This window comes from Quercus robur, chromosome 2 (assembly GCF_932294415.1).
Source record: "Quercus robur chromosome 2, dhQueRobu3.1, whole genome shotgun sequence".
NCBI lineage: Eukaryota > Viridiplantae > Streptophyta > Magnoliopsida > Fagales > Fagaceae > Quercus > Quercus robur.
In genome coordinates this window covers 1252877-1278811 of record NC_065535.1, presented here as the reverse complement: position 1 = coordinate 1278811, position 25935 = coordinate 1252877, and the positions used below count along the sequence as shown (strand labels likewise).

General features: G+C 32.6%; 1 protein-coding gene, 2 long non-coding RNA genes and 1 pseudogene across 4 annotated transcripts; 2 read left to right on the top strand and 2 right to left on the bottom strand.

The window, feature by feature from the left end:
* Positions 1–8222: 8222 nt before the first annotated feature.
* On the top strand, positions 8223–11888 carry LOC126708455 (calcineurin B-like protein 9). Of its 2 annotated transcripts, XM_050408252.1 has the most exons (9): positions 8230–8441; positions 8552–8717; positions 9084–9166; positions 9789–9848; positions 10583–10691; positions 10782–10834; positions 10981–11061; positions 11146–11258; positions 11404–11888. In XM_050408252.1, the coding sequence occupies exons 1-9, from the start codon at positions 8421–8423 to the stop codon at positions 11456–11458; spliced, it is 741 nt and encodes a 246-aa protein (XP_050264209.1). In that variant the 5' UTR covers positions 8230–8420; the 3' UTR covers positions 11459–11888. The 2 variants fall into 2 exon arrangements, with proteins under 2 accessions (XP_050264216.1, XP_050264209.1); XM_050408259.1 differs by lacking the exon at positions 9084–9166 and having other exon boundaries at positions 8223–8441.
* Positions 9850–22560, bottom strand: LOC126708487 (uncharacterized). Its single transcript, XR_007649189.1, has 2 exons — positions 22471–22560; positions 9850–10076 (listed from the first exon to the last, which is right to left on the bottom strand). It is a non-coding gene; the product is annotated as an uncharacterized LOC126708487 (long non-coding RNA).
* On the bottom strand, positions 19209–20919 carry LOC126708491 (uncharacterized). The gene is made up of 2 exons (XR_007649190.1): positions 20660–20919; positions 19209–19420 (listed from the first exon to the last, which is right to left on the bottom strand). It is a non-coding gene; the product is annotated as an uncharacterized LOC126708491 (long non-coding RNA).
* Positions 21461–24288, top strand: LOC126708470 (calcineurin B-like protein 9; annotated as a pseudogene).
* Positions 24289–25935: the final 1647 nt, after the last annotated feature.

The following is a 25935-nucleotide window of genomic DNA, read 5'->3' as shown; positions in this document are numbered from 1 at the left end:
ACACTGATGACAAGGTTTATATCGTAAGTGGGAAGTGACTAACCCCATGTTCTCACCTTTTTATCACGCACCAAAAAAAGAAGAAGTCATTTTAAATAACGTGACAATTGGCACTATGTTGAAATTGTAAAAATTAAACCCTCTTAATGAAATGAACCGTCTCCATTTGCTTTAAAATTGAGAAAGTCATTCTTATTTGGGTCAACAAGCAAGGGCCATATTGTTGGCAGTGTCCAAAGCTAGTTTTTTGGGCTTGCCAATGTTATTTTTGAAGGAGATGCTCTCCATCTCCACGTTATCCAACTCATTCTTTGACCAGCTTCTCTTCCTCAATGTCTATTGTGTCTTATTATAGAGGATATTATGTCAGTTTTTGTGTTTGGCCACACGATTGGTATTTTTATCATGTTCTTAATCTTAGATATACTCATCAAGCAACTCACATAATTGTTAGTTGAGTTTCCATATGTCATGTACAAGGAACCATTCCCATTCTAATTCCAAAACTTTTTGGTATGTTCTTGGGAAATAAATGGGGGAAGGTTCCTCCCCTTCCATTTAAAATGAAGTTTCTTATTTATTAAAATGTTCAGTTAACGCCTTAACGGGTATCTTTAGAACATTAATTAATAAAAAAATTTAGGATAATATTGATATCATTTTTATAAAAAATATAAAAAAGTGTCAAAAATATCAGTTATTTCTTCATTTTCTATAAAAAGTTTTTAAAAAATATTTCATAAATAAATACCTTTAGAATATTTGTTAACAAAATTCTTTATTAAGAAAAAGAAGAAGAAGATTATGACGACGAGGATGATGATGATGAGAAGAGATGGAGACATCTCATGTTGTCAAATTGTGAATTTTGTCCATGTATACAAGGCAAAATTGTACAATATAGTGAAAGACATGGGAGAGGCTCTGTACTTCGGTACTTGTAACCAGCTACAAGTACAAAGAAACCACATTCAGTGTTAACAAACCTAGGGAACACGTAACTTTTTTTTTGATTTTATCAAACCAACGCAATAATTGGATCACGTATACGCTAATTGTTAAGTAGTCAAAATTAAGATCGTTGTGGTACATGCATATATGCCGTATACAGGAACCTTTCACAGGATTAAGCATTTGTCCAAATTAATGAAAACTCAATTTTATATAATTGTAGGATCAAGCATTTGTCCAAATCAATGAAAACACAATTTTATCAAATACGATTAGAGTTAAATATGGGAGTCTGTCTAATTGATAGGTATGTCTGCAAACATTGATGCCTACTTGTTTTGAAAATGGACTTTTCGTCTAAATTTTTTGTGGCTGTTTTTTGGGTGCAGTTTCCCCGACGTGTGTTGATGGAGGAAAAGCTGTACTCTATTTCGTAGCTTTTCTATTATTTTTTTATCATAGAAAAAATATTTGTTCTAAACTAGTTAGGAGTTATCTTCTTTCAATGAATCGTATGACTTGATTAAATAAGTATACATTTATAGTTTTATAAGTTACCATGAGATGAATGAGAAAAAAATAGCTCCAAACTAGCTTAGATTTTGGAACCAAACTTTGTTCTCCTTCATATATCAACTACAAGCCAGAGTTAATTTCCACCAAACCACTTAATTAGGAAGGATACCACCATCAAAGCATCTAATTCTACCACTAAACTAGTCCCTAAAACTCAGCATCCGTATTCAACTTAATCAATCAAGATTCGGAGGAATCCAATCAAACTTTCATAGGCACCACCAAGCTATTAGATTTGGCATTGAGCATAAAATTCAATGGCTCTATGCAAAAAGAGTGAAGGAGACAACACAGATTGAGAAGATGCTAGAAAAATTGGAATCCAATCAAACTTTCATAGGCACCACCAAGCTATTAGATTTGGCATTGAGCATAAAGTTCAATGGCTCTATGCAAACAGAGTGAAGGAGACAATACAGATTGAGAAGATGCTAGAAAAATTGAATTGTTTCTAACTTTTTATCAAGTCAAAGACTCCAATGCGCTTTTCCTAATAGCTATTATATCTATACTATACTAATTATGAATTGCCAAAATTTTCCTACTTATCCGTTTTCTGTCAAATCTGAAAAATGATAAAACAATTGATCATTTGACGTGACAAAATTTAATCCACTTATTTTATTGACGGGAATTTCGCCCACATCCGATCCCAAAATCCAATCCACTTATTTCATTGTGAAGGGATAATTTTTTAAGAACTTCACAAGAGAGTTATTATAAGAACTCTAAAGAGTCCTTATAATCCATATGTCTCAAACTCCTTTCAAAATTTCAATTATTAGATTTTAGCAATCTAATCTCAAACTTGTCTAGCTTATACTTTTTTTTTTTTTTTGAGGAACTTGTCTAGCTTATACTTGATTTAACAAATTCAAACTCTTTCTAAAAGTTAATGACGAATTAATTGATTTTAACTAAACATCATCAATACTATCTTCAGATTTGTGAAAATTAAATCTTCACTAACAAATATCCTGTATTAATTTCACAAACAAATCAAAAAGATACTTATCTTTTCCCTTATCAACAAATTAGTTAGAAGCAAGAGTCTTACACTCATATTGTTGAGTTGTTTGTTGAGCAGGGCCAAAGGGTATAGTCAAAGTTGTTGTTAGCAGTTTTTAGTTGCTTTTGATTTGTTTTTACTGCTGGTATATTGTGTTTGCTGTTTAGATTCTTTAGAAGCCGCGAGTACTTTGTAAGCTTGTTTTGGGTTGAACAAAATAATCAATAAAATATGGGGGAAAAAAATCAAACTCAATCCTAATTCAATTAGTTAATTAACCTAAACTTCTGTCGAATAATTTACTGTAAGCAGTTCACTAATCAAATTTTGAATTCTCAAAAAGTTGAAAATAAGGCTGGTTCATGTGGGACAAACCAGTGAACCACTCACATTAAAATATTTTAAATGCATACTACCAGAATTTGTGATAAAATATTTTGTATGCATTAGACAGCAATGTTTTGAAACTTGGATTGGACTGGGTGGTCCAACCAGGAAAACCGAGAACCGGATTGAAATCCCTTTTTTTAAGCCTAGAGAACCGGATATAAGTGAGTTGTGAGAGAACCGAAGCCAGACCAAACCTGTGCTCTCACACCTTGTAAGCAAGACCGAAGCCATTGTAACAGCCCTGCCCCAATTGTATAGATATTGTCCACTTTGGGGCCCATACCCCCTCATGGTTTTGTTCTTCCCTAGGTTGTGCTGGGAAAAAGGCCTCTACACATTAAAGGAGATCATTTCTTATAAACACATTCCCATGTGCTTCCCTAGACGATGTGGGATTCCATGGAATACAAGACCTCCCTTTTTGGGTTACTACAGCCATGACCAACAAACCAAATGCTCTTCTAAGGAGCTAATATGCAATATTATTAAATTTATATTAAATTTACATGATTTATAGTTTCTAAACTTCTATGTCATCTTTCTCAACATATTAAATATTACTAAATTAACTTTTTATTTAAGAATAATACCTATGCAATTTATGAATTTATTTTAAAAGTCCTTTTTAGTTAATTGAAATGATTTCTCTTAAAGGATTATTATAAAAATTTCTTTTTATGCTTATTTATGTTGTACTATTTTTTATTAACCTTATAATGTACTATTTTATGTATTTTGTTTCAATTTTTAAGATATTTTTAGTAAATTTTGCTAATATTTAAAAATTTAATATATTTATCTATATTTAAATAATTATTAAATTAATTATAACGTCATCACGGTTCGACCTCAAAAACCTTGAACCTCTCTCTTTTACGGTTCAATGAACGGTCTAGGACTGAAAATCTTGTTAGACAAGAGGAGGTTATGATATAACTTTTTTTTTTTTTTTTTGAGAAACAAGGTTATGATAAAACCTAGCTAGTATGGTATTAATATATATATAAAATAAGTTATGGTATGACCTAGTATGCTTTATATATATAATAAGTTAGGCGAAAACACCATTTTAGTCCCTACATTTTGGGGTTACGGTCAATTTAGTCCCTATATTTTAGTAGCAGTCAATTTAGTCCCTGCTATTTTCAACTTGTAGTTAATTTAGTCCCTTCCGTTAACTTACTAACGGAAAATGTTTACATGGCAAACGGTCTGCCTTGTTGGTGCACATGTAGCTAACATAATAATATAAAATCAATTAATTAAATATTATAAAAGCCACATTGGCATTTTAATAATAAAAGAAATCCATGTCAGGAAAAAAAATTCTGAAAAGATTAATTAAAAGAAAAAAAAATAAAGAAAATGAATTTTTAAAAGAATCTTCACTTTCTTTTATTTTCTTTAGAATTCTTGCACTTTCTTATTTTCCGAACACAATATACCCAGCAACACCCAACAACACCACAATATGAAATCAAGTCCCAATACCGAGTGTTTAGCCAAAAAAAACCCAATACCCAACAAGGAAGGAAGAGATGATCTAAATCCCCTTCTTCTAAGTGACACAAGACGCACACCTTAATTATCTGTGACAATATACCTTCTCTCGATACTCAATATAATTGGAAGAGAATTATTCAGAAATTTCCACAGAAGGATAATAATTAATAAGTACGAATGGAATTTTCAACCTCCATAAATTCTTCCAAATCCATTCACTGTTTGTACTAGTGTGAATATTATGTTGAGTGCCTTTTGCAAGAAGCTGATATCCGCTTTTAACTTCAGAAACTCCCCTATTATATAGAGGCCAAATGAGCATATCTTCCCTACATTCCCTACTCTCCATTTAGCCTGTATCAGAGGGGAATTCAGACATGAGCAGATACTCTTCCAAATCCAGGAGTCTTGGGATTTGAATTGTCCCTCAAAGGGAGATAATGGGTATTTAAAGAATTAAACTTAATTTTAAATTCATTCTAGAGTGCTTATTTAGTGCTAGTGTCGGTATTGGGATTTTTTTGGCTGAACACTCGGTATTTGGATTTGATTTCATATTGTGGTGTTGCTGGGTGTTGGGTGTTGCTGGGTATACTGTGTTTAGAAAATAAGAAAGTGCAAGAATTCTAAAGAAAATAAAAGAAAGTGAGAATTGTTTTAAAAATTCATTTTCTTTATTTTTTTTCTTTTAATTAATCTTTTCAGAATTTTTTTGTCTGACATGGATTTCTTTTATTATTAAAATGCTGATATGGCTTTTATAATATTTAATTAATTGATTTTATATTATTATGTTAGCCACATGTGTGCCAACAAGGCAGACCGTTTGCCACGTAACTATTTTCCGTTATTGAGTTAATGGTAGGGATTAAATTGACTATAAGTTGAAAATAACAAGGACCAAATTGATTGCTACTAAAATGTAGGGACTAAACTGACCGTAACCCCAAAATGTAGGGACTAAAATAATGTTTTCGCCAATAAGTTATTATATGACCTAGTATGCTATATATATAATGAATTAAATTAAATGAACTTTTTTTTTTGAGAGGTAAATTAAATGAACTTAAGGTGCTGATTAAAAATTTAGTTTCTTCAATATAGTTCTCAGATTATAACATACCGATGTACCATACCGACTTTGTAACATAGAAAATGCATGGGACCACCAGTCACCAATCGTTAATTTATTATATTTCTTTACTCCTTTCTTTTTTTTTTTTTTTTTTTGAAAGATTTACTCCTTTCTTCCTTAACCGATCTCGTCAGCAAATGCATAATATTCCAAAAGAATTAACTTTACACGCAAACGGTACCTACGACTACGAGCCACCCACACAATCAGTGCAAGACCCGTGTGGTAACTGGCAATCAAATGATTCAAATCTCAATCTTATCGACTAGTGTGTTCATTGTTACCATTTTAAGATCATGATCTGTTTATGGATAGAATTTATATATTATTTTATCTTTCTAGTAAAAAGACGGTCGAAAATAGACTTATCAAGAGCTTTGTAATTCAACTAACCTTCCATACCATTTTTAACAAAGATATACAAAGTCAAAGATTCAAATCATTTCTCTCCTCCCCTCCCCTAAGTTATTGGACAATTCTGCAAGATCATTTTCAATATAATAAAAGTAACAAATGTCTAATAAGTCAATCGCATATTTTAAATACCACAAGGACTTAAATTGTTGATTTTACGTTATACTTAGATGTTTTGATAAATGAAATGATAATGACCCACCTCACATAAATTTCTTTGCATTTATGATTTAACCCTTCAAGCTTTGCATTTTTCTTTTTTCTCAATGATTGATATGAATAAAAGGGAAGAAGGGTAATATTCTAATCCTATAAGCATTTAATAGTTAATACCTACAATTTGTGGCATAAAGTTTTCTTTGTACTTCAAAATATATTAAAGGGATTAAAAATAGTTAAATAACAGGATAAATTCTTTTGAATGTTGTTGATGGTTATTTTTGTGAAAGATTAACCTTGCCTTTTGCTTAACAACATAACAATTATTCAATTAATAGCTTTGATCCTTAAGCAAAATGTGACCCTAGGGATGTCCCAAATTTGATATAAAACCTTGTCATCAAGTCTTACATTAACAACTCTTATTACTACCTCAACCTAAGGAAGTTAATCTTGTACTAAAGGTTGTATCGATTTGACCAGTGGAATGATATATTTTGGTACTGGTCAATACTGGTATACCGTATCAAGTTTACTGTTATTTTTTATATTTATAAATAAATATATATATATATATATATATGTAGGTATGTGTGTGTGTATTATAATAAATATAAAAGTTTACCATTAAACATTACCTCAATTTAGAACGAATTATTCATGGTTTTAGATTTTAGCATCAATTAAAAGAAAAAGAAAAAAACACAATATAAAATATAGAAAGCTTAATTGTTCATTGCATACTAAAAAAACAAATAATGCTAATAAGTTACCATTATGCCCTTACAAAAATTCAAAAATTACAAAACTAAAAAAAAAAGAGCTTTTTTCTGTACCAACTGGTACAGTCGTTACTGGCCGATATTGCCTGAAATTGACTGATATGATTGGTACATAGCCGGTATTTAAACCAGTATGAAACGTCGGCGTTTTGATACTGGTATACATACTAGTACGGTACATACCGGTCGGTACCGGTATAGTATCGACTACACTGCCTCAACCACCATACTTACATTACTCAAAGTCTAAGTCATATAAGAGCAACATAATATAAATGGTGTCTTGGTGTACGGATAGCACAATAAAGTCCCCTCTCTCTCTCTTCTTTACCACCTCTCTTAAATTCTTCATCCTGCTGTATGTATGAAATGATTAAGACTTAAAACATTATTCATATTTTCCCATCTTTTTCTTGTCTAGCACTTTTGGGCTTCTTTTTGCGATACATCACTAGCCTTTACTTGACAAGTATTGCGAATTTTAAGCTTGACTCTCTTTGTTTCTCTTATTGAACCCAAGGGGTGTTTGGGCCAATCTCCATTTGGCCAACAAATCTCTTACTTTGGAATAATGCTCCTTATGGAGAGAGCATTACTTTCAAAATAATTTTCCTATCAATATCAACCTAAGAAGCAACAATGAATGCAATAATAAATTCAAAAGTATAATCAATAAGGTAGGGATCATCAAAACAACAAACCATTTAATATAAAGATATTTTCGATATTGTTTATTTGAATTTTGAAGTTACAACTCTTATTTTTACGTCTCTCTAAATTTATAGTTATCACTTAGATTTCAGTTAGATTGAAACTTTTGTTGCTCTAGTTCGATTCTCACTTAAGTAAAAAAAAAAAAAAAAAAAAAAAAAAACATCTAATAAAATGTAATGATAGAGTAATCATCTTGCAGCAAATGCATCCATATCCTAAACCGATCTATATCAAGAACAAAGAATTACAGAATTTTCCTCTAGACCAAGTAGAAAGGACAAGTTTTTCCCAAAAAAAAAAAAAAAAGTGGGAAGGACAAGTATGTTTGGAGTTAAATATTAATATATGGACTTTTTCTAGTGCCACCCCCACACGAGTCGTATGTTGAATGGGGTAGAGAATTGGGAAAACGATGGCGTCAGAACTCAAAACGTGGGGAACAAATCCACAGAATAAAAAGACATTGGCGTCGACCTCGACGGAATCCCAAGTTTCCATCCATCAATAATTCTCTAAAAAATTATTAAATATTTTGAGCGGTATAAATATATATTTTGTCATTAATTAAATTTACAGTAAAATTTATAATTTATTTGAAATAAGAAATCACGCATTTATGGCACTATCTATTTGTCAATAATTACCCCACTTTCTCTTTGTCATTCCTTAATTACTTTATTTCCTCTTACATCGTTACCTACAAATCTGAATCTATTCAGATGTACGAAGTACAACTTCCAACTCATCAAACTCAGACCTCATCAAACACGCACAGCTTTGTGCAATCATGGATATGATGGATTACTCGGTAATAATAATAATAATAATATAGCACCTTAGTTTTGCAGTTGGGTTTGTTTTGAGAGACTTTTTACTGTTTTGTATGCAATATGAACGTGTGTTTTGTTTATTGATCAGGGATCGAGTTCTTTGACAATTGGCGAGCGTATCTGTGCGGCGTTCATACCGCTTATAGCGATATTTGAGGTTTTGATATTCGCTTTCTCCGATTGCTTTGAGCCCCGGCAACCACGCCTCAAGAAATGCGCCGGAGAGATACCTCGTTTAGCTAATGAAACCATCTGTAAGGACTTTGAAGTTCCTTCAATCCATTTCATGACTTTTTTTTTTTTTTTTTTTTTTTTTTTTTTTTACTTTATTTAATAATCATACGACTTGTTTAGATAACTCAACTAGTCATAAATACTACATGTGAATGTAACGGGTCAAAAGAGATTCCTTCAAATTATGTCTAAAAAAAAAAATGTAATTTTGAATTGATGGATTTGCTATTTTGCTTCATCGGATATCTCTAATTGTGAGTGTTTTGAATGAGAAAATCTTTTGTGAGACTGTCTTCTCATTAGACAATTTTTCGTTTTGAAGAGGTTGTTGGAATCTGCAATGTGGGTTTTGAATGGTTGTTTGTGGTTTTTTGTTAATGATGCAGTTACTATGAATGAAGTTGAGGCATTATATGAGCTGTTTAAGAAGTTGAGTAGTTCAATCATCGATGATGGGATGATTCACAAGGTAAATAGATTTTGATTGTTGGGAATTCGTCTGTTTAAGAAGTTGAGTATTTGGTCTGTGATTGCCATAAGTTACTTTTTGTTTCAATTTGATTAGTATTTTCACAAGAAGTAATGTGTATGTGTGTTTTTGGGATGAAAATTGAAAATACTGCTTGTGTTGTGTTAGTTTATGATTAACTGAGGGGTAGTATGGTTTTTCCCTTTTCTTGGGTAATTAGCTGACAAATTCATTGATAGATAGCATAATTAGGATGACCCAAATCATGAAAAGTGAAGCTAATACTTCAGATTGAATGGACCAATATGCGTCTCTTGCTTGGACTTTTATTGGGGGGTTAAGGCTTGGTTAAGAGGTGGAAAGGTCAAGTGTTCCTGGAGTCAGTGAGACAAATCTATCCTTAAAAATTGGGTTTTTTCTTATGATATGAACTAATTCTTCTTATGAAAGAGGGGGGAAAAGAAAAGGACATAGATTAACATTTTTAAACAATCATCTTCCCAATTTGAGTATGTAGTGGCATTCATTGATAATTTATGTACACATTAACATTTATCACAGTCACTTGGTTTAATTTTTATCAATGGTTGTATAGCTATAATTTATGTTTGTTATCTTGTAGGAAGAGCTTCAATTAGCACTGTTCCAAACTCCAAGTGGTGAGAATCTTTTTGTGGACAGGGTAAATGGACTGGAACAACTTTTATCTTCTTCTTCTACTCTCTTCCCCTTCTGTTGTGAGCATTTTGGGAATTGATTCAAATTTATTGGTTGGTTCCTTGGTGGTATGAAACTATGATAGTAGTAACAATTCAACAGTTGAACTATATACTGATAATTTTTAGTGGAACAAAAGCCACATTGAAGACTCTTTTTTTCAAAAGAACTTGTCCAATGCTTTAGCTGTGACCTCCAGATAAAAAACTTGTCTTATGCTTAGCACTGTTCAAAACTCCAAGCGGTGAGAATCTTTTTTTTTGGACAGGGTAAATGGACTGGAACAACTTCTACTTCCTCTTCTCTCTTTCCCTTCGGTTGTGAGCATTTTGGGCATTGCTTCAAATTTATTGCTTGACAATTCAACAATTGAACTATAGTAAATTGTTGCAATGTTTTTAGTAGAGGATTATTTTTTTACTCTTTGATCCTTTGATTTTTTTTTTTTTTTTTTTAAAGTCGCGTTTACTAGTTGCAGCTGTTTTTTATACAGTTACTAGTTGTTAAATTTTGAACCTATGGTGGCACGCCTAATGCTAGATCCATTTATTTTCTATCTAGTTACTGAAATTACATGCCAACATCTACACAAAAACTTGAGAAATTAAATGTTCTTTGTTTTCTCGTGATGTGAATCCATAACAACCAATTCCTTTCTTTATTAGTATATATATTCAACTACTTTTTGTGCTTTTCTAGATTTTTGATCTTTTTGATGAAAAGAAAAATGGTGTCATTGAATTTGACGAATTTGTCCATGCACTCAGTGTCTTCCATCCCAATGCTCCCATGGAAGACAAAATTGATTGTAAGTGTTCAAGAGACAATCTTTTGTTTTATACAATTGAGTGCAATTCATGGATCTATCCAATTTTTGTTTCTTGTTGAGTTCTTGCAGTTGCATTCAGGCTGTATGATCTGAGACAAACTGGGTTTATTGAGCGAGAAGAAGTAAGTATACTCTGTAGTCTTTGGTTCTATAACAATTATTGTCAAAAACTAAATTGTAAGCCATTTTATGTTCCTGAAGGAACTGATTTTTGAAACCTTGAGTGCATATGTAATATTTTAGCTAAGCAGCCTTTGGTTGATATCAGGTTAAGCAAATGGTAATTGCCATTTTGATGGAATCTGATATGACATTGTCAGATGATCTTCTTGAGGCTATCATTGACAAGGTAAGCAAGCATATATCCAAATTGATTGTTCTAATTTTTGTCATTGTTTGGAACAGACTAGTACTCATAAGATCACTGTTGCAGACATTTGCAGATGCTGATGCTGACAAGGATGGTAGAATCAATAGCGAAGAGTGGAAGGATTTTGTTCTTAGAAACCCAAACCTCTTGAAGAACATGACTCTTCCTTATTTGAAGTATGCAACTTGCACCCTTACATGCTATTTTACCCCCAATTAATTCTTTTTCTCTTCTTTGAATCTATGTGCCCAACCATATTGTTGATTCCATAAATCTTGAAGAAGTACTGACTGTGCTTGTTAATATTTGTACATACTGCAGGGATCTGACAACGATATTTCCGAGTTTTGTTTTTAACACAAAGGTTGAAGACTGAGAACCTAAAGTTTTTCCATCAACAGTCCTTATAAAGGTGTTCTAAGCTATAGTTCCATGCAGTGTTACTTTGGTTGGCAAATTCAATGGATTTTGCTAATAAAAATGGTTTTGAATCATGACAGATTGTTCATCATCGTTCATTACCCCTAAAAAGCCACTATGCTTTCTTTGGTGCAAAAAGGCCAGGGGAAGCTTTATAATTAAGCAGCACCATTCAAAGCATGCATTGTTCAGCCTGCAAAGAACTTACTCTTGTAATTAGTTTGTATGGCATTGTTGCCTTAAACTTTAGCCTTTTGGTTACCTTGTGTGTGTGTGTGTGTGCGTTTTTTTTTTCCTTGGGTAATCAAATGCTGCTGATTGTGTACAGAATTTGTCTCGATTCGTATAATGTTTATCTGATGCAATTTAAATTAGAGCTTGAAGAAGTCTTTCTTTAGTGCTTTTGGATGACCATTTTGCTGATTTGCTAATTTGTTTGAAGTTGGTTAAAGTATAATTTTTTTTTTTTTGGAAACTGGTTAAAGTATAATTATTCACTGAAAAAGTAAGGTAAAAAAAAAAAAAAAAAAAAAAAAAAAAAAAAAAAAAAAAACCACATTTTCGTCCTTACATTTTCACGTGTACATTTTCCATTTGCCACGTGTGTATTTTCCGTCTCTGATGTAACGGCATGGACAAAAATGAGACGCGTTTTTCAGGATAGGGACTAAAAGCGGTGAAAATAAAAGTTAGGGACTAAAGTGGAAATCGCATGAAAATGTAAGAACGAAAATGTGGTTTTTGCCTTTAAAAAACTTAGACATAGTGTGCGTTTGGGAACTGAGTCTACATCCAGCGTTTCTGCGTTTCACGTTTTCCTTTCCTTTTTTTTTTTTTTTTTTTTGATGCACATGTTTCACTGTTTCAGGAAATAAGAGCACTGTTCATACACTGTTCATGGGATCCACAATTACTTTATTCATAAAAAAAATATTAAAAATGGGTCCTATGGAACTATTCACACATTTAAAAATAATTTTGTTACAATGTTTTCAGTTTTCAGTTTTCAGCAAAATAAGCTTTATCCAAACGGACCCATAATCAAATAAACTAACTGATCAATTAAAGCATGACCAATATGTCGAATTCATCATGAATATTCCTTGATTTTCTTATAGATCACGTTATCTTTTGTGGGCCTTAGTTTATGTGAAAAATTACATTTTCATTGCATATATCTCAAATTTTTGTTTTAGTTTATTTTATGAATATCTCATGAATTTGGGGATTATTGACACGTTTTCCAGCCGTAAAATAAATCACTTCTCAAGTCATTGACATTGCGTCTTCAATTATTGTCTAGCTATGTCACTTTACTGACTTAGTCCCTTACCTAATACGAATAGATTCCTTGAATTATTCACCTTTTTTTATTGCTGAAGGTGAATTATTCACCATTTTTCATTGCTAAAGGTGAATTATTCACTATTTTTTATTACCAATCTAGAACTAATTGAACTTCTATGGTATTTTAATGCTGCACGGCTCATCATAGGGATTGAGAATGTTAATCTCTTCCTCTGTAAAGATGACATGTAGTTATAGGTTATGGCTATGTTGAACTAAACACGTGATAGAGCACAAAAAAAAATTATTTAATCTTTACCAAAAAAAGTACAACTCGGCAAAGCTTTTTACTAAAATTCCAAAATACAAGCTTTTCAAAGACTCTATTTAAACATTGAAAATTGTTATTTGGAACATACCAAATGTTAGGTTCTAAGGATTTAGGATCTAAATGTATTAGAACTTCAATATATAATGTTGACAAACCATGATCAAAACTTAGAGTCTAGATTTAGGCTGCTCAAATTAATTTATGTGTAAAGTTGGAATTGAGTAATTGCAGAAAATTACTGTTCAAATTTTGCAAGGCTTGATCAATCGAAAATTAGACTTGATCGATCGAAACTTGTGCAGAATGCTTTTTTTGCAGAATTTCCAACTCAGCCCAAGTCCATATGACGTGTGGAGTTTTATGTTTTGCCTTAAATATAAAAGGAAAAATTCTAACAACGTTTTAGAGGTTATTGATATGCTGTGTGTGTGAATCTCTTGTGAAATCTAGAGATGTTTGCTTTCATATACACTTAGGGTTTATCAAGATCAAGATTGATGTCGAGAGCCTGGTGATCGCTTCAGTTGTTGCATAAAGCTCAAAGAAAAACACAAGTGGGAGTACTTGTGGTTGCTGTGAATCCAAGAAAGAAGTAGTCCGTGGACTCGAAACTGTCACGTGGTCGTGGTAGTAAGTTTTCTACTCGAGGTAGCAATAGGATGTTAGTGGTCTAAGTCGCTATTGTAAAACTTCAATTCTTTCATAGTGAATATGTTTTACCTTGAGAATAGCTAAGTTAAATCTTCCCCAGATTTTTTATCGGTTTGGTTTTCTTGAGTTATCAAATCATGTGTTATTTATTTTCCGCATTATTTACATGATATGATTTACTTGTGTTAACCTAGATTTGAATAATTTATCTAAGTAATCACTTAGCTAAATAACTAGGTTAAACAACTTATGTTTTAAGGGGTCTAAAAACGTACAAGTGGTATCAGAGCGAGTTAGCTCTATCATTTAGATCCTTTGATCTAAGAGTTGATCCTTGACCCCTGTTGTCATAGAACATGGTCACTCTCTTGTGATCTCACCTCATTTTGATGGGAAAAACTATGCCTATCGGAAAGTAAGGATGAAAGCATTCTAGAAATTTATTGATGAGAGAATCTGGAATTCTATTGAATATGGATGAGAGAAGCCCACTACTCCTGTTAGTGAGTGGCAAACTTCTGAGAAAGAAGCAGTCACTTTTAATAGCAAAGTCATGAATGCTATTTATAATGATGTTTCTATAGAGGAATTCAATTGAATCTCTAATGTTGAGGTTGCTCATATTGCATGGAATATTCTCCAAACTGTGCATGAAGGCACAAAGGCAGTTAAGATTAACAAACTACAGCAGTTAACTACTAGATTTGAAAGTATTAAAATGTCTGATGATGAATGTTTTGATGAATTCTATACTAAACTGAATGATATTGTTAACTCTGATTATAATTTATGTGAAATCTATGATCAACCTAAGATTGTTAAGAAGATACTTAGATCCTTGACTGAGGACTTTAGACCCAAAGTGACTGCCATAACTGATAGCAAATATATGGACTCCATCCCTGTTGATGAACTTGTAAGATCTCTCCAGTCCTATGAGTTAGACCTACCCAAGACAAACAAATCCAAATCAATGGCTCTTAAGTCAGTTGATGATGTTGATGGGAATAGATTTGATAATGAACTCTTTGCTACAGAGATTGCATATCTTGCTAAGAACTTTAGAAATTTTCTTAAGAACAATAACAAAAGGGCAAGAGGTAAAAATAATGCTGAACCTAGGAATTTTAGGAGGAATGAACCCACTAAAGCAAACAATACTGATAAACCTAAAGAGAAAGTAGGTCAAACCTCTAATAATTCTATGGGTCAACAATGTTTTGGTTGTCAAGGATATGGTTATGTGAAATCAGAATGTCTTACATTCTTGAGATCAAAGGGTAAAACTATGATTGTAACCCTTAGTGATGATGAAATTTCTGATCATGAGTCTGGTAATAATATGGATGAAAACTTCATTACTTTCACAACTACTGTTATAGTTGATGAAAGTGTTGTGGTTAATGAGAACTCTTCTGATGGGGAATTCTCTAAGAATGTTGATTTGCAAGAAGCCTATAATAAGTTTTGCAAGGTTGCTGCAAATGATGTAATGAATGTTGATTTAGGTTTACAGAAAATTGCTTCTCTTGAACTTGATAAGAAAAATTTGCTCTTGAAATTGTTTGATGCTAATGAATTGCTTGATAAGGTGAAGACTAAAAACATGTTATTGCTTGATAAAGTTAAGAATTTGGAACTTGAATTATCCGTTGCTAGAGAACAAACAAATATGTTTGCTAATTCCAAACTTGAACACATGTTGAGTATTCAGAAGTCTCTCTTAGACAAAACTGGTCTAGGTTTTGGAGATAGCATCTTTGTGCCTAAGACTCATTCCACAAACTTTGTTTCTTCTTCTGAACCTTTTGTGAGTGAAATTGTCAAACCAATAGAAGTTACACCTCCTAGGAAGACTAGGGTTGATCTTAAAGAGTCTAAACCTAAAAATCCTACCATTCCTAAGGATAAGGAGCATAATAGACCTTTATGGGTTTGTTATTTTTGTGGAAAGACTGGACACATTCGTCCAAACTGTTTCAAGTTGCAAACTGTTAAGCGAGCAAATAAACCAAAAGTATCTGTGCCTTAAGCACAAGATCCCATGGTACTTATTGGTGAGTTGGTAAAGACTTTAAACCTTTATTCCAAACCTGGAGTTACTCAGCATTCTAATATGAATAATAACTCCAATGCAAGAGTTGCATTTAAAAAGTTTTGGATGCAAAATGCTCGATCTAATTAAATCTTTCTAACATGGTCCTTTTGCTTTATCTCACTATTCTTTGTGACTATTCTTTTTTGTTGTTTTTGTTTTCTTTGTTTTTAGGATTTGCATTGCATAACATTCATGCATTTCTTGCTAGTTTGTTTTTGTTAATTCTTTTCAAAATTACAAAAAAGGGGAGGGGGGGGGGGGAAGGAAGGAAAAATGTGTTTTGCATTATTTTTCTTGGATTTGAAATCAAGGTTGGCCACATTATCTTTACATAATATGTCTATGTAACTTGTTTAGCTTGGATGAGCTTATTTTATTGCACCTTGCTAGTTTTATCTTTGTAGTGCATGTTGTGTGGGAGTTATTTATAGTTTTTGATCACTTGATCTTGATCTTGAAGTCAAATGCTTTTAATTGTAAGGACTAAAAAATCCTAAGAGAAAGACATAAATAACCATCTTACCATTGTTTACTAGCCAGTCATGAACACCTTAGTGCATATCATATGATTTTGTGCTTGAGAAAGTGTAGCACATGCACCAAGAAAACATAAGGTGTAGCCTCGGTTTAAATAATAAAATTGGTGTGTACATTATTGGGTTATAATAAAATTCAAATTGAAATAAAATTGGTGTGTACATTATGAGGTAAAACAAGAAACTTACATGATTGCAAGCTTGTTTTCTAGGAGATGTGAGAGTTATATGATGTAATTCTTTAGGTAATAGTCACTTTCAAACATATGTGATGAATTTTGTAGAAATTGTGATTGATCACTATTTACTTATCACTTTACATGTATCTCAAGCTATTCTAGTTACACACACTACACAAGTTATTCTTTGCTAAACTTAGTACATTATATTATGTGTGATCTTGTTGTGGCCATCCAATATTAAAAGTTCCTTGATCTTAATCCAAAATGTGTTTAATGTCTGAGCTTTGAGGACAAATTGATTGAAAATCTTGTTTTTGGAAGATCTGGGTTGAATTCAAGGCTTTTTGCAAAACTTTTCATCTTATACTCATGCATTCTATTCATAAAATATTGTGCTTTGAGGAGTTTTTGCATTAAAATGCTATGTTTTTCAAAAAAATTGATTTTTCCAGATTTTCAATCGATTGAACCTGTTGCTCGACCGATCGAAATTGTGATAAAAAATTTGGTTTGAATCTGCCTAGCTCGATCGCTACTCGATTGATGTTAGATCGATCGAATGTGATTTTCGATCAATCGAATCTAATTTTCAACCGATCGAAAATCGATCAGAGTGCTTTTTAAAATAAGCTTTTCTCACGTGTTCTTCACTTAATTCAAATTTTTCAAAAAGGCTTTTTGCCCTCTCTCTTCGACCGATCTAGTTCAAGTGATTTTTTGTCATTTTCTTCCAAATTTTTCTCAAGGATTTTGTCTTCTTGTGCAGGTAAGACATTTCTACCCTTTCTTTTTCGTTTTATTCCCATATTTCATGCATTTTAAGGGATATTTTCGGACCTATAGGAATTTGAGGTTTTTTGATTTTTGAGTTGGTTTCTTTCCAAATTGATTATTGGGTTTTTGTTCTAAGATAATGTAAACATGTTTCCCTTACTTTAATTTGATTAATTTGGTGAGTTGAGAACAATTTGAAATTCTAGGGCTTGAAACTACTTGAAATTGAGAATTTTGTTCAATTGGATTGTAATTGGTAAAATTGACTTGTGAAATTGATTGATTATGTTATTATATGATGATTTCTATCTAATGTAATGATTAATTACTCAATTTGGTTAAATTTTTGAAAGTGGATTTTTCAAAATTTGAAGTTTTTGTTCTAAACTCTATGTTCAAGTCAAATTCTTGATTTATGAAGTATAATTGAACTGTTCACAATGCATTAGAGCATGCATCATTTGTTATTTCTGTTCATGCATCATATAGATTGATATTTTCAATTGTTGTTTTCTTTCTAACCCTGTCTGATGCAGTTTGCCCTTGGTTTTCTTTGTGTTTCTTTCTTTGGTTTCTTTTCTATCTTTCCTTTTCTTTCCTTAGCATAATGGTTAGGAAAACTAGAGCCAATAAGAAAACCACCTCCACCTTTACCCCAACCTTTGATAGTGAGCGGTTTCGGTTTGAGAAAAACCAAGAGGCCTATGAGAAGTTAAACATTTTTAGGTCTGTGTGGGCTGAGAGGAAAGTTGTGTTAGATGAGTTAGACCTGGAAATTAGGAGAAACTTTGAGCGTAGGCGTTGGTTTCCTTTTTTAGATATTTCTTATTCTCCTTCGGCTGTCTTAATTAAAGAGTTCTATTCAAACCTCTTTGTCCACTCCGATGATTCCAACAATCACTATGTGATGAGTTAGATAAGGGGTGAAGAGTATACCATTACTACTTCAGTAGTGGCCTCTGCTCTTAGGGTACCTTTGGTATGACAGCTAGTCTACCCTTATGATGAGACCCCTCCTCTTGATGACATTATGTCATATCTCACTGGTACTTCCATTCAGTGAGGTACTGATCCTTGGATTACCTCCCATGGGCTTACCGAGATTCATTATTTGTTTTTCCAGATTTCTTGTCATTCCATCTGGCCCATCTCTGATTACACATCATTCCTATTGAGAGATGTTCATTTTTGTATGCCCTTGTGATTGATGCTCCTATGAGTTTTCCTACTCTTTTTATTCGATCCTTGGTTGAGGTTTATAGGAGTAGTTCTACAGCACATGGTATTTTCTTTCCTGTTTTTATACAACGGATTTTGTTACATCTAGGATTAGATGAGTTTCTTGCTTCTGAGCCTGTACACATTATAGCTCCCATAGATGCCACCTTCCTTAGGCAGAGAGCAGCTTAGATGAAAACTAGCTCTAAACGCCTAGAGTAGAGTCTTCCTTAGGTGCTGCACCTCCTCCTCCTTCTTCAAGTGATCCCACAGCTGAGGAGTATGCCGATCCCACTGCTGCAGTTGATCCTCCACCTTTTACTTCGGGTGATTCTAGCATTCAGAGTATGTTGGATACTGTCATGATCATTCAGGCGGCTCATGGTCAGCTTTTGGTGGATGTTCTCACGAAGCTTCAGGCCTTACATGTCACGCCCCAAACCCGATACCCGGATTTGTGACCATGACCGACATGCTAATATCAAGTTTAAGCCTGATATTAACAAGAACCAACTTAACTTTTACAAAACTTTTCCAAAAACTTTTTTTTTTTTTTTCATACTTGTTTCTTTACTTCTTGATATAATTTTTCACTTGATAGTCAGAGCATCTACACCATACTCAAAATATAACATAATCCACCAGTCATTTAATTTCCATACTTTTACATAATACATCTCTTAATACTTTTAGATACAAAACTTTCATTTGATCCTACAATACACAATAACTATAACGCTAAACGTTAGAATGCTAGTTTAGGATCTATACATACAAAACTAAAACTAGCTCCTTCCAAACTCGACTAAGGCTCCCTTTACTCCAAAATAAAACCTGTTAACTGAAAGAGTGGAAGGGGTGAGCTACACAGCTCAGTAAGGGTAAGATATATGAGAATTCACTAAGGATGCATGTAAATCAAATCATTTCATTCTATGAATATTCGAACAGGAGAACATCTTTTCATGCATAATATTTTATACTATTCATAATAATAACTTATACGCTCTTCATAGAAAATAATTGTTCTCCTTTTTCTTATCGATTTAATATTACCAAAACCTTTCGGATTAAACTTCTTTCATTTCCTACAAAGTCGCCATATATATTCTCATTACAAAATAATTATTTTAACTTAAATCAGATAATCGGCAACTTTGTATTAAACTAGAAACATCTTGACTAATAAGAAAACTTTTCTGTATAAACTTCTTCTCATAAAATTCTATATCTTTCATGGTCATAAACTTAACGTTTCATAAAAACAGATATCTGATAACTTTTAAACGTAAATTTGTACTTTCATCAGAAATTGTATCTTTATAGTACAACAGAACTTCAGAAACTTTTGTCTTTAATGACCAGCTTTTCTCTTTATCAGAAACTTCTTTTCATGAGAGCTTTTAACTTTTCATAACGCATTTAAACAAAATAATTCTCTCATGATTAATAACATAACATAGCTGTTCATATCATATTGGTTAGTCCATATCTGATAAGCTGTACAGAGAAGGCCTCATCACATTTGGGTGCCCCCGTGTGTATGATATTGTTCCCTTTGGGAGGCCTGATGGCACATCCCCTCCAAGTTTTGTTCCTCCCCGTCGTCCGTACACATTGGGGAGAAGGCCTTATTCAGATTAGAGTTACGGGCAACCCCATTTCCTTTACTTTATATGGCTTAGAGTTACGGGCAGCCCCATTTCCTCTACTTTAAATGGCCAAACAGATAACATTTTTCTATGGAAAGCCAATAATTAACCCCTACTGGCTGAGTTCAAATTACCAGAGGACATAACCCGAAAACATTTTATACTTTACATCATACTGAAATTTCTTATTTTGCATAACATTTCATAATAATAGCATTTCCATTCTTTTCATTAAACATCATGTTCGTGGAATCAATAATAGCATCAATATGCTTAAATCATATACATAACTTTTTCGAAAGCTCATGAACATATCTTTGTCAGAATAATGATTACATGCCATATCTCTAATAAAAAACATTTTAATGCATAATATACTTTAAAATAACCTTATGACTTACCAAATGCCCAAATAATTTATCCCTTACCTGAAAGCAGAGGGACCGAGAGTCTACAGTCGAAGGAGCTTAGACTTGGATACTGGTAACACCTAAACCATAAATCGAAGCTTATTACTATCCATAATTTCCTTGTCATAGACTCACACATTCATCTCAAAGCCTATTTCTTAGAATCAAGGAAATCCTAATCCCACCTCAACGAGGTTCCCACAAACAAAAATACATTCATCAACAACAAGTACAAAATCCTAGAGAAACCAATATTCTTATATTAATCCCATATCTCTAGAAGAAGAGCTAACTTTATTTCAAAAGGTGCTTTGAGGTTAGGGCAATAATGCATGCCTAAATATAAAATCTTTTAAGCATGGTCATGTAACTATATACATTCATATGGTAACATACAACACGTCGGGGCAAAACAGCTTCATACATACAACCGTCTCATGGTTTAGAACCCCTTCCTTTGAGTACTAAACCTTAAAACAAGTTACACAAAATTAATCTATGATCGAGACATACCAAAAGATAAGTATATTAAATTAACTTTATTTAATAATCATACGACTTGTTTAGATAACTCAACTAGTCATAAATACTACATGTGAATGTAACGGGTCAAAAGAGATTCCTTCAAACTATGTCTAAAAAAAAAAAAAATGTAATTTTGAATTGATGGATTTGCTTCATTGGATATCTCTAATTGTGAGTGTTTTGAAGGAGAAAATCTTTTGTGAGACTGTCTTAAGGGACAGTCTCATTAGACAATTTTTCGTTTTGAAGAGGTTGTTGGAATGTGCAATGTGGGTTTTGAATGGTTGTTTGTGGTTGTTTGTTAATGATGCAGTTACTATGAATGAAGTTGAGGCATTATATGAGCTGTTTAAGAAGTTAAGTAGTTCAATCATCGATGATGGGATGATTCACAAGGTAAATAGATTTTGATTGTTGGGAATTCGTCTGTTTAAGAAGTTGAGCATTTGGTCTGTGATTGCCATAAGTTACTTTTTGTTTCAATTTGATTAGTATTTTCACAAGAAGTAATGTGTGTGTCTTTTTGGGATGAAAATTGAAAATACTGCTTGTGTTGTGTTAGTTTATGATTAACTGAGGGGTAGTATGGTTTTTCCCTTTTCTTGGGTAATTAGCTGACAAATTCATTGATAGATAGCATAATTAGGATGACCCAAATTATGAAAAGTGAAGCTAATACTTCAGATTGAATGGACCAATATGCGTCTCTTGCTTGGACTTTTATTGGGGGGTTAAGGCTTGGTTAAGAGGCGGAAAGGTCAAGTGTTTCTGGAGTCAGTGAGACAAATCTATCCTTAAAAATTGGGTTTTTTCTTATGATATGAACTAATTCTTCTTATGAAAGAGGGGGGAAAAGAAAAGGACATAGATTAACATTTTTAAACAATCATCTTCCCAATTTGAGTATGTAGTGGCATTCATTGATAATTTATGTACACATTAACATTTATCACAGTCACTTGGTTTAATTTTTATCAATGGTTGTATAGCTATAATTTATGTTTGTTATCTTGTAGGAAGAGCTTCAATTAGCACTGTTCCAAACTCCAAGTGGTGAGAATCTTTTTGTGGACAGGGTAAATGGACTGGAACAACTTTTATCTTCTTCTTCTACTCTCTTCCCCTTCTGTTGTGAGCATTTTGGGAATTGATTCAAATTTATTGGTTGGTTCCTTGGTGGTATGAAACTATGATAGTAGTAACAATTCAACAGTTGAACTATATACTGATAATTTTTAGTGGAACAAAAGCCACATTGAAGATTCTTTTTTTCAAAAGAACTTGTCCAATGCTTTAGCTGTGACCTCCAGATAAAAAACTTGTCTTATGCTTAGCACAGTTCAAAACTCCAAGCGGTGAGAATCTTTTTTTGTGGACAGGGTAAATGGACTGGAACAACTTCTACTTCCTCCTCTCTTTCCCTTCGGTTGTGAGCATTTTGGGCATTGCTTCAAATTTATTGCTTGACAATTCAACAATTGAACTATAGTAAATTGTTGCAATGTTTTTAGTAGAGGATTATTTTTTTACTCTTTGATCCTTTGATTTTTTTTTTTTTTTTAAAAGTCGCATTTACTAGTTGCAGCTGTTTTTTATACAGTTACTAGTTGTTAAATTTTGAACCTATGGTGGCACGCCTAATGCTAGATCCATTTACTTTCTATCTAGTTACTGAAATTACATGCCAACATCTACACAAAAACTTGAGAAATTAAATGTTTTTTGTTTTCTCGTGATGTGAATCCATAACAACCAATTCCTTTCTTTATTAGTATATATATTCAACAACTTTTTGTTTTTTTCTAGATTTTTGATCTTTTTGATGAAAAGAAAAATGATGTCATTGAATTTGACGAATTTGTCCATGCACTCAGTGTCTTCCATCCCAATTCTCCCATGGAAGACAAAATTGATTGTAAGTGTTCAAGAGACAATCTTTTGTTTTATACAATTGAGTGCAATTCATGGATCTATTCAATCTTTGTTTCTTGTTGAGTTCTTGCAGTTGCATTCAGGCTGTATGATCTGAGACAAACTGGGTTTATTGAGCGAGAAGAAGTAAGTATACTCTGTAGTCTTTGGTTCTATAACAATTATTGTCAAAAACTAAATTGTAAGCCATTTTATGTTCCTGAAGGTACTGATTTTTGAAACCTTGAGTGCATATGTAATATTTTAGCTAAGCAGCCTTTGGTTGATATCAGGTTAAGCAAATGGTAATTACCATTTTGATGGAGTCTGATATGACATTGTCAGATGATCTTCTTGAGGCTATCATTGACAAGGTAAGCAAGCATATATCCAAATTTGATCGTTCTAATTTTTGTCATTGTTTGGAACATACTAGTACTCATAAGATCACTGTTGCAGACATTTGCAGATGCTGATGCCGACAAGGATGGTAGAATCAATAGCGAAGAGTGGAAGGATTTTGTTCTTAGAAACCCAAACCTCTTGAAGAACATGACTCTTCCTTATTTGAAGTATGCAACTTACACCCTTACATGCTATTTTATCCCCAATTAATTCTTTTACTCTTCTTTGAATCTATGTGCCCAACTATATTGTGGATTCCATAAATCTTGAAGTACTGACTGTGCTTGTTAATATTTGTACATACTGCAGGGATCTGACAACGTTATTTCCGAGTTTTGTTTTTAACACAAAGGTTGAAGACTGAGAACCTAAAATTTTTCCATCAACAGAGTCCTTATGAAGGTGTTCTAAGCTATAATTCTATGCAGTGTTACTTTGATTGGCAAATTCAATGGATTGTGCTAATAAAAATGGTTTTGAATCATGACAGATTGTTCATCATCGTTCATTACCCCTAAAAAGGGGTAGCCGCTATGCTTTCTTTGGTGTAAAAAAGGCCAGGAGAAGCTTTATAATTAAGCAGCACCATTCAAAGCATGCATTGTTCAGCCTGCAAAGAACTTACTCTTGTAATTAGTTTGTATGGCATTGTTGCCTCAAACTTTAGCCTTTTGATTACCTTGTGTGTGTGTGTGTTTTTTTTTGTTTTTTTTTTCCTGGATAATCAAATGCTGCTGATTGTTTACAGAATCTGTCTTGATTCGTATAATGTTTATCTGATGCAATTTAAATTAGAGCTTGAAGAAGTCTTTCTTTAGTGCTTTTGGATGACCATTTTGCAGATTTGCTAATTTGTTTGAAGTTGGTTAAAGTATAATTATACATAGAAAAAGTAAAGTTTTAAAAAATTTGGACATAACCAAATAAACTAACTGATCAATTAAAGCATGGCCAATATGTTCATCCTGAATATTCCTTGATTTTCTTTTAGATGATGTTCTCTTTGGTGGGCCTTATTAGTATATGTGAAAATTAATTTTGAATTGCATATATTTCAATTTTTTATTTTATGAATATCTCATGAATTTGGGGATTATTGACTCGTTTTCTAGCCTTAAAATAAATCACTTCTCAAATCATTGGCATTTCATCTTCAATTATTGTCTATGTCACTTTGCTGACTTAGTACCTTACGAAATACTAATAGATTCCTTGAATTATTCACCATTTTTTATTGCTAACGGTGAATTATTCACCAACCAAAGGTGAATTATTTACCATTTTTATTGATAAAGGTGAATTATTCACCATTTTTTATTACCAATCTAGAACTAATTGAACTTCTAGGGTATTTTAATGCTGCACGGCTCATCATAGGGATTGAGAATGTTTATCTCTTCCTCTGTAAATATGACACAGGTAGTTATAGGTTAGGGCTGCATGTGTAGTTTGTAGCAGGGGAGATTGTTGTGTCATTTGAGTGTTGTTGTAGTTACTGGGCAGCTTGAGTGCCTTGCTTTGTTTGAAGTTCTTTCTTTAAGAGTTTTTTACCAATAAAATTACTTATTCATTACAAAAAATAAAAAATAAAATTGGCCCCCTACATTAAAAAAAGAGAAAAGAAAAAATAGTGTAATACACTATGAAGTCTATGATATATTTAGTTTGCCCACTTTAACAAATATTCTAACTCTGCCAATGAGTGCATAAAACCTTAAAGTATGAGCTCTAAATCCTTTTTTTTTTCCGTTCCCTAAGTCAATTTTTAACACAAATAACCAAACACAAACTTTAAGTACAAGCGCACCAAACACAAATTAACACACCTATGACCTAACAAATGCTAGTTTATTTTCAAGACAAGACGAACTTGACCAAGAATGTCTTCCCGAACAACCATTGGTCTTGGGGTTCCAATTTCCAAAGCTACTATAATATTAATGTGTGCAAGACCCTTGTGGCATCTGGCAATCATATCTCAATCTAATCGACAAAGTGTGTTCATTGTTACTCTTTGAAGATCATGCTTTGTTCATGGATCGATGGAAATTATTTATGATTTTACCTTTCTAATAAAAGGACAATTAATGAAAACGGATTTTTTTTTTCTACATCATCATTTTTCATCTAATAAAAGTACACAAGTCTAATAGAATGGTTTATCGCATTATTTTAAATAACACAGGGATTTAAAATTTTTTTATTTTATAGTATAAGGGAGGTATTGATAATGATCCATATCACAAGAATTTCTTTGTATTTAACCCTTTGAGGGTTGCAGTTGCACTTACTTTTTCGCAATGATTGATAGAGGAAAAAAGAGGAAGAAGGGTAATATTCTAACCCTATAAGAAACTTATACTTAACTCTCCTAACAAAAAACTCTCTCTCACGTAGGGTGAGCTCTCTCTCTCACGTTTTCTGGTGAGGTTACTACTTCTCACTTTAGGTGA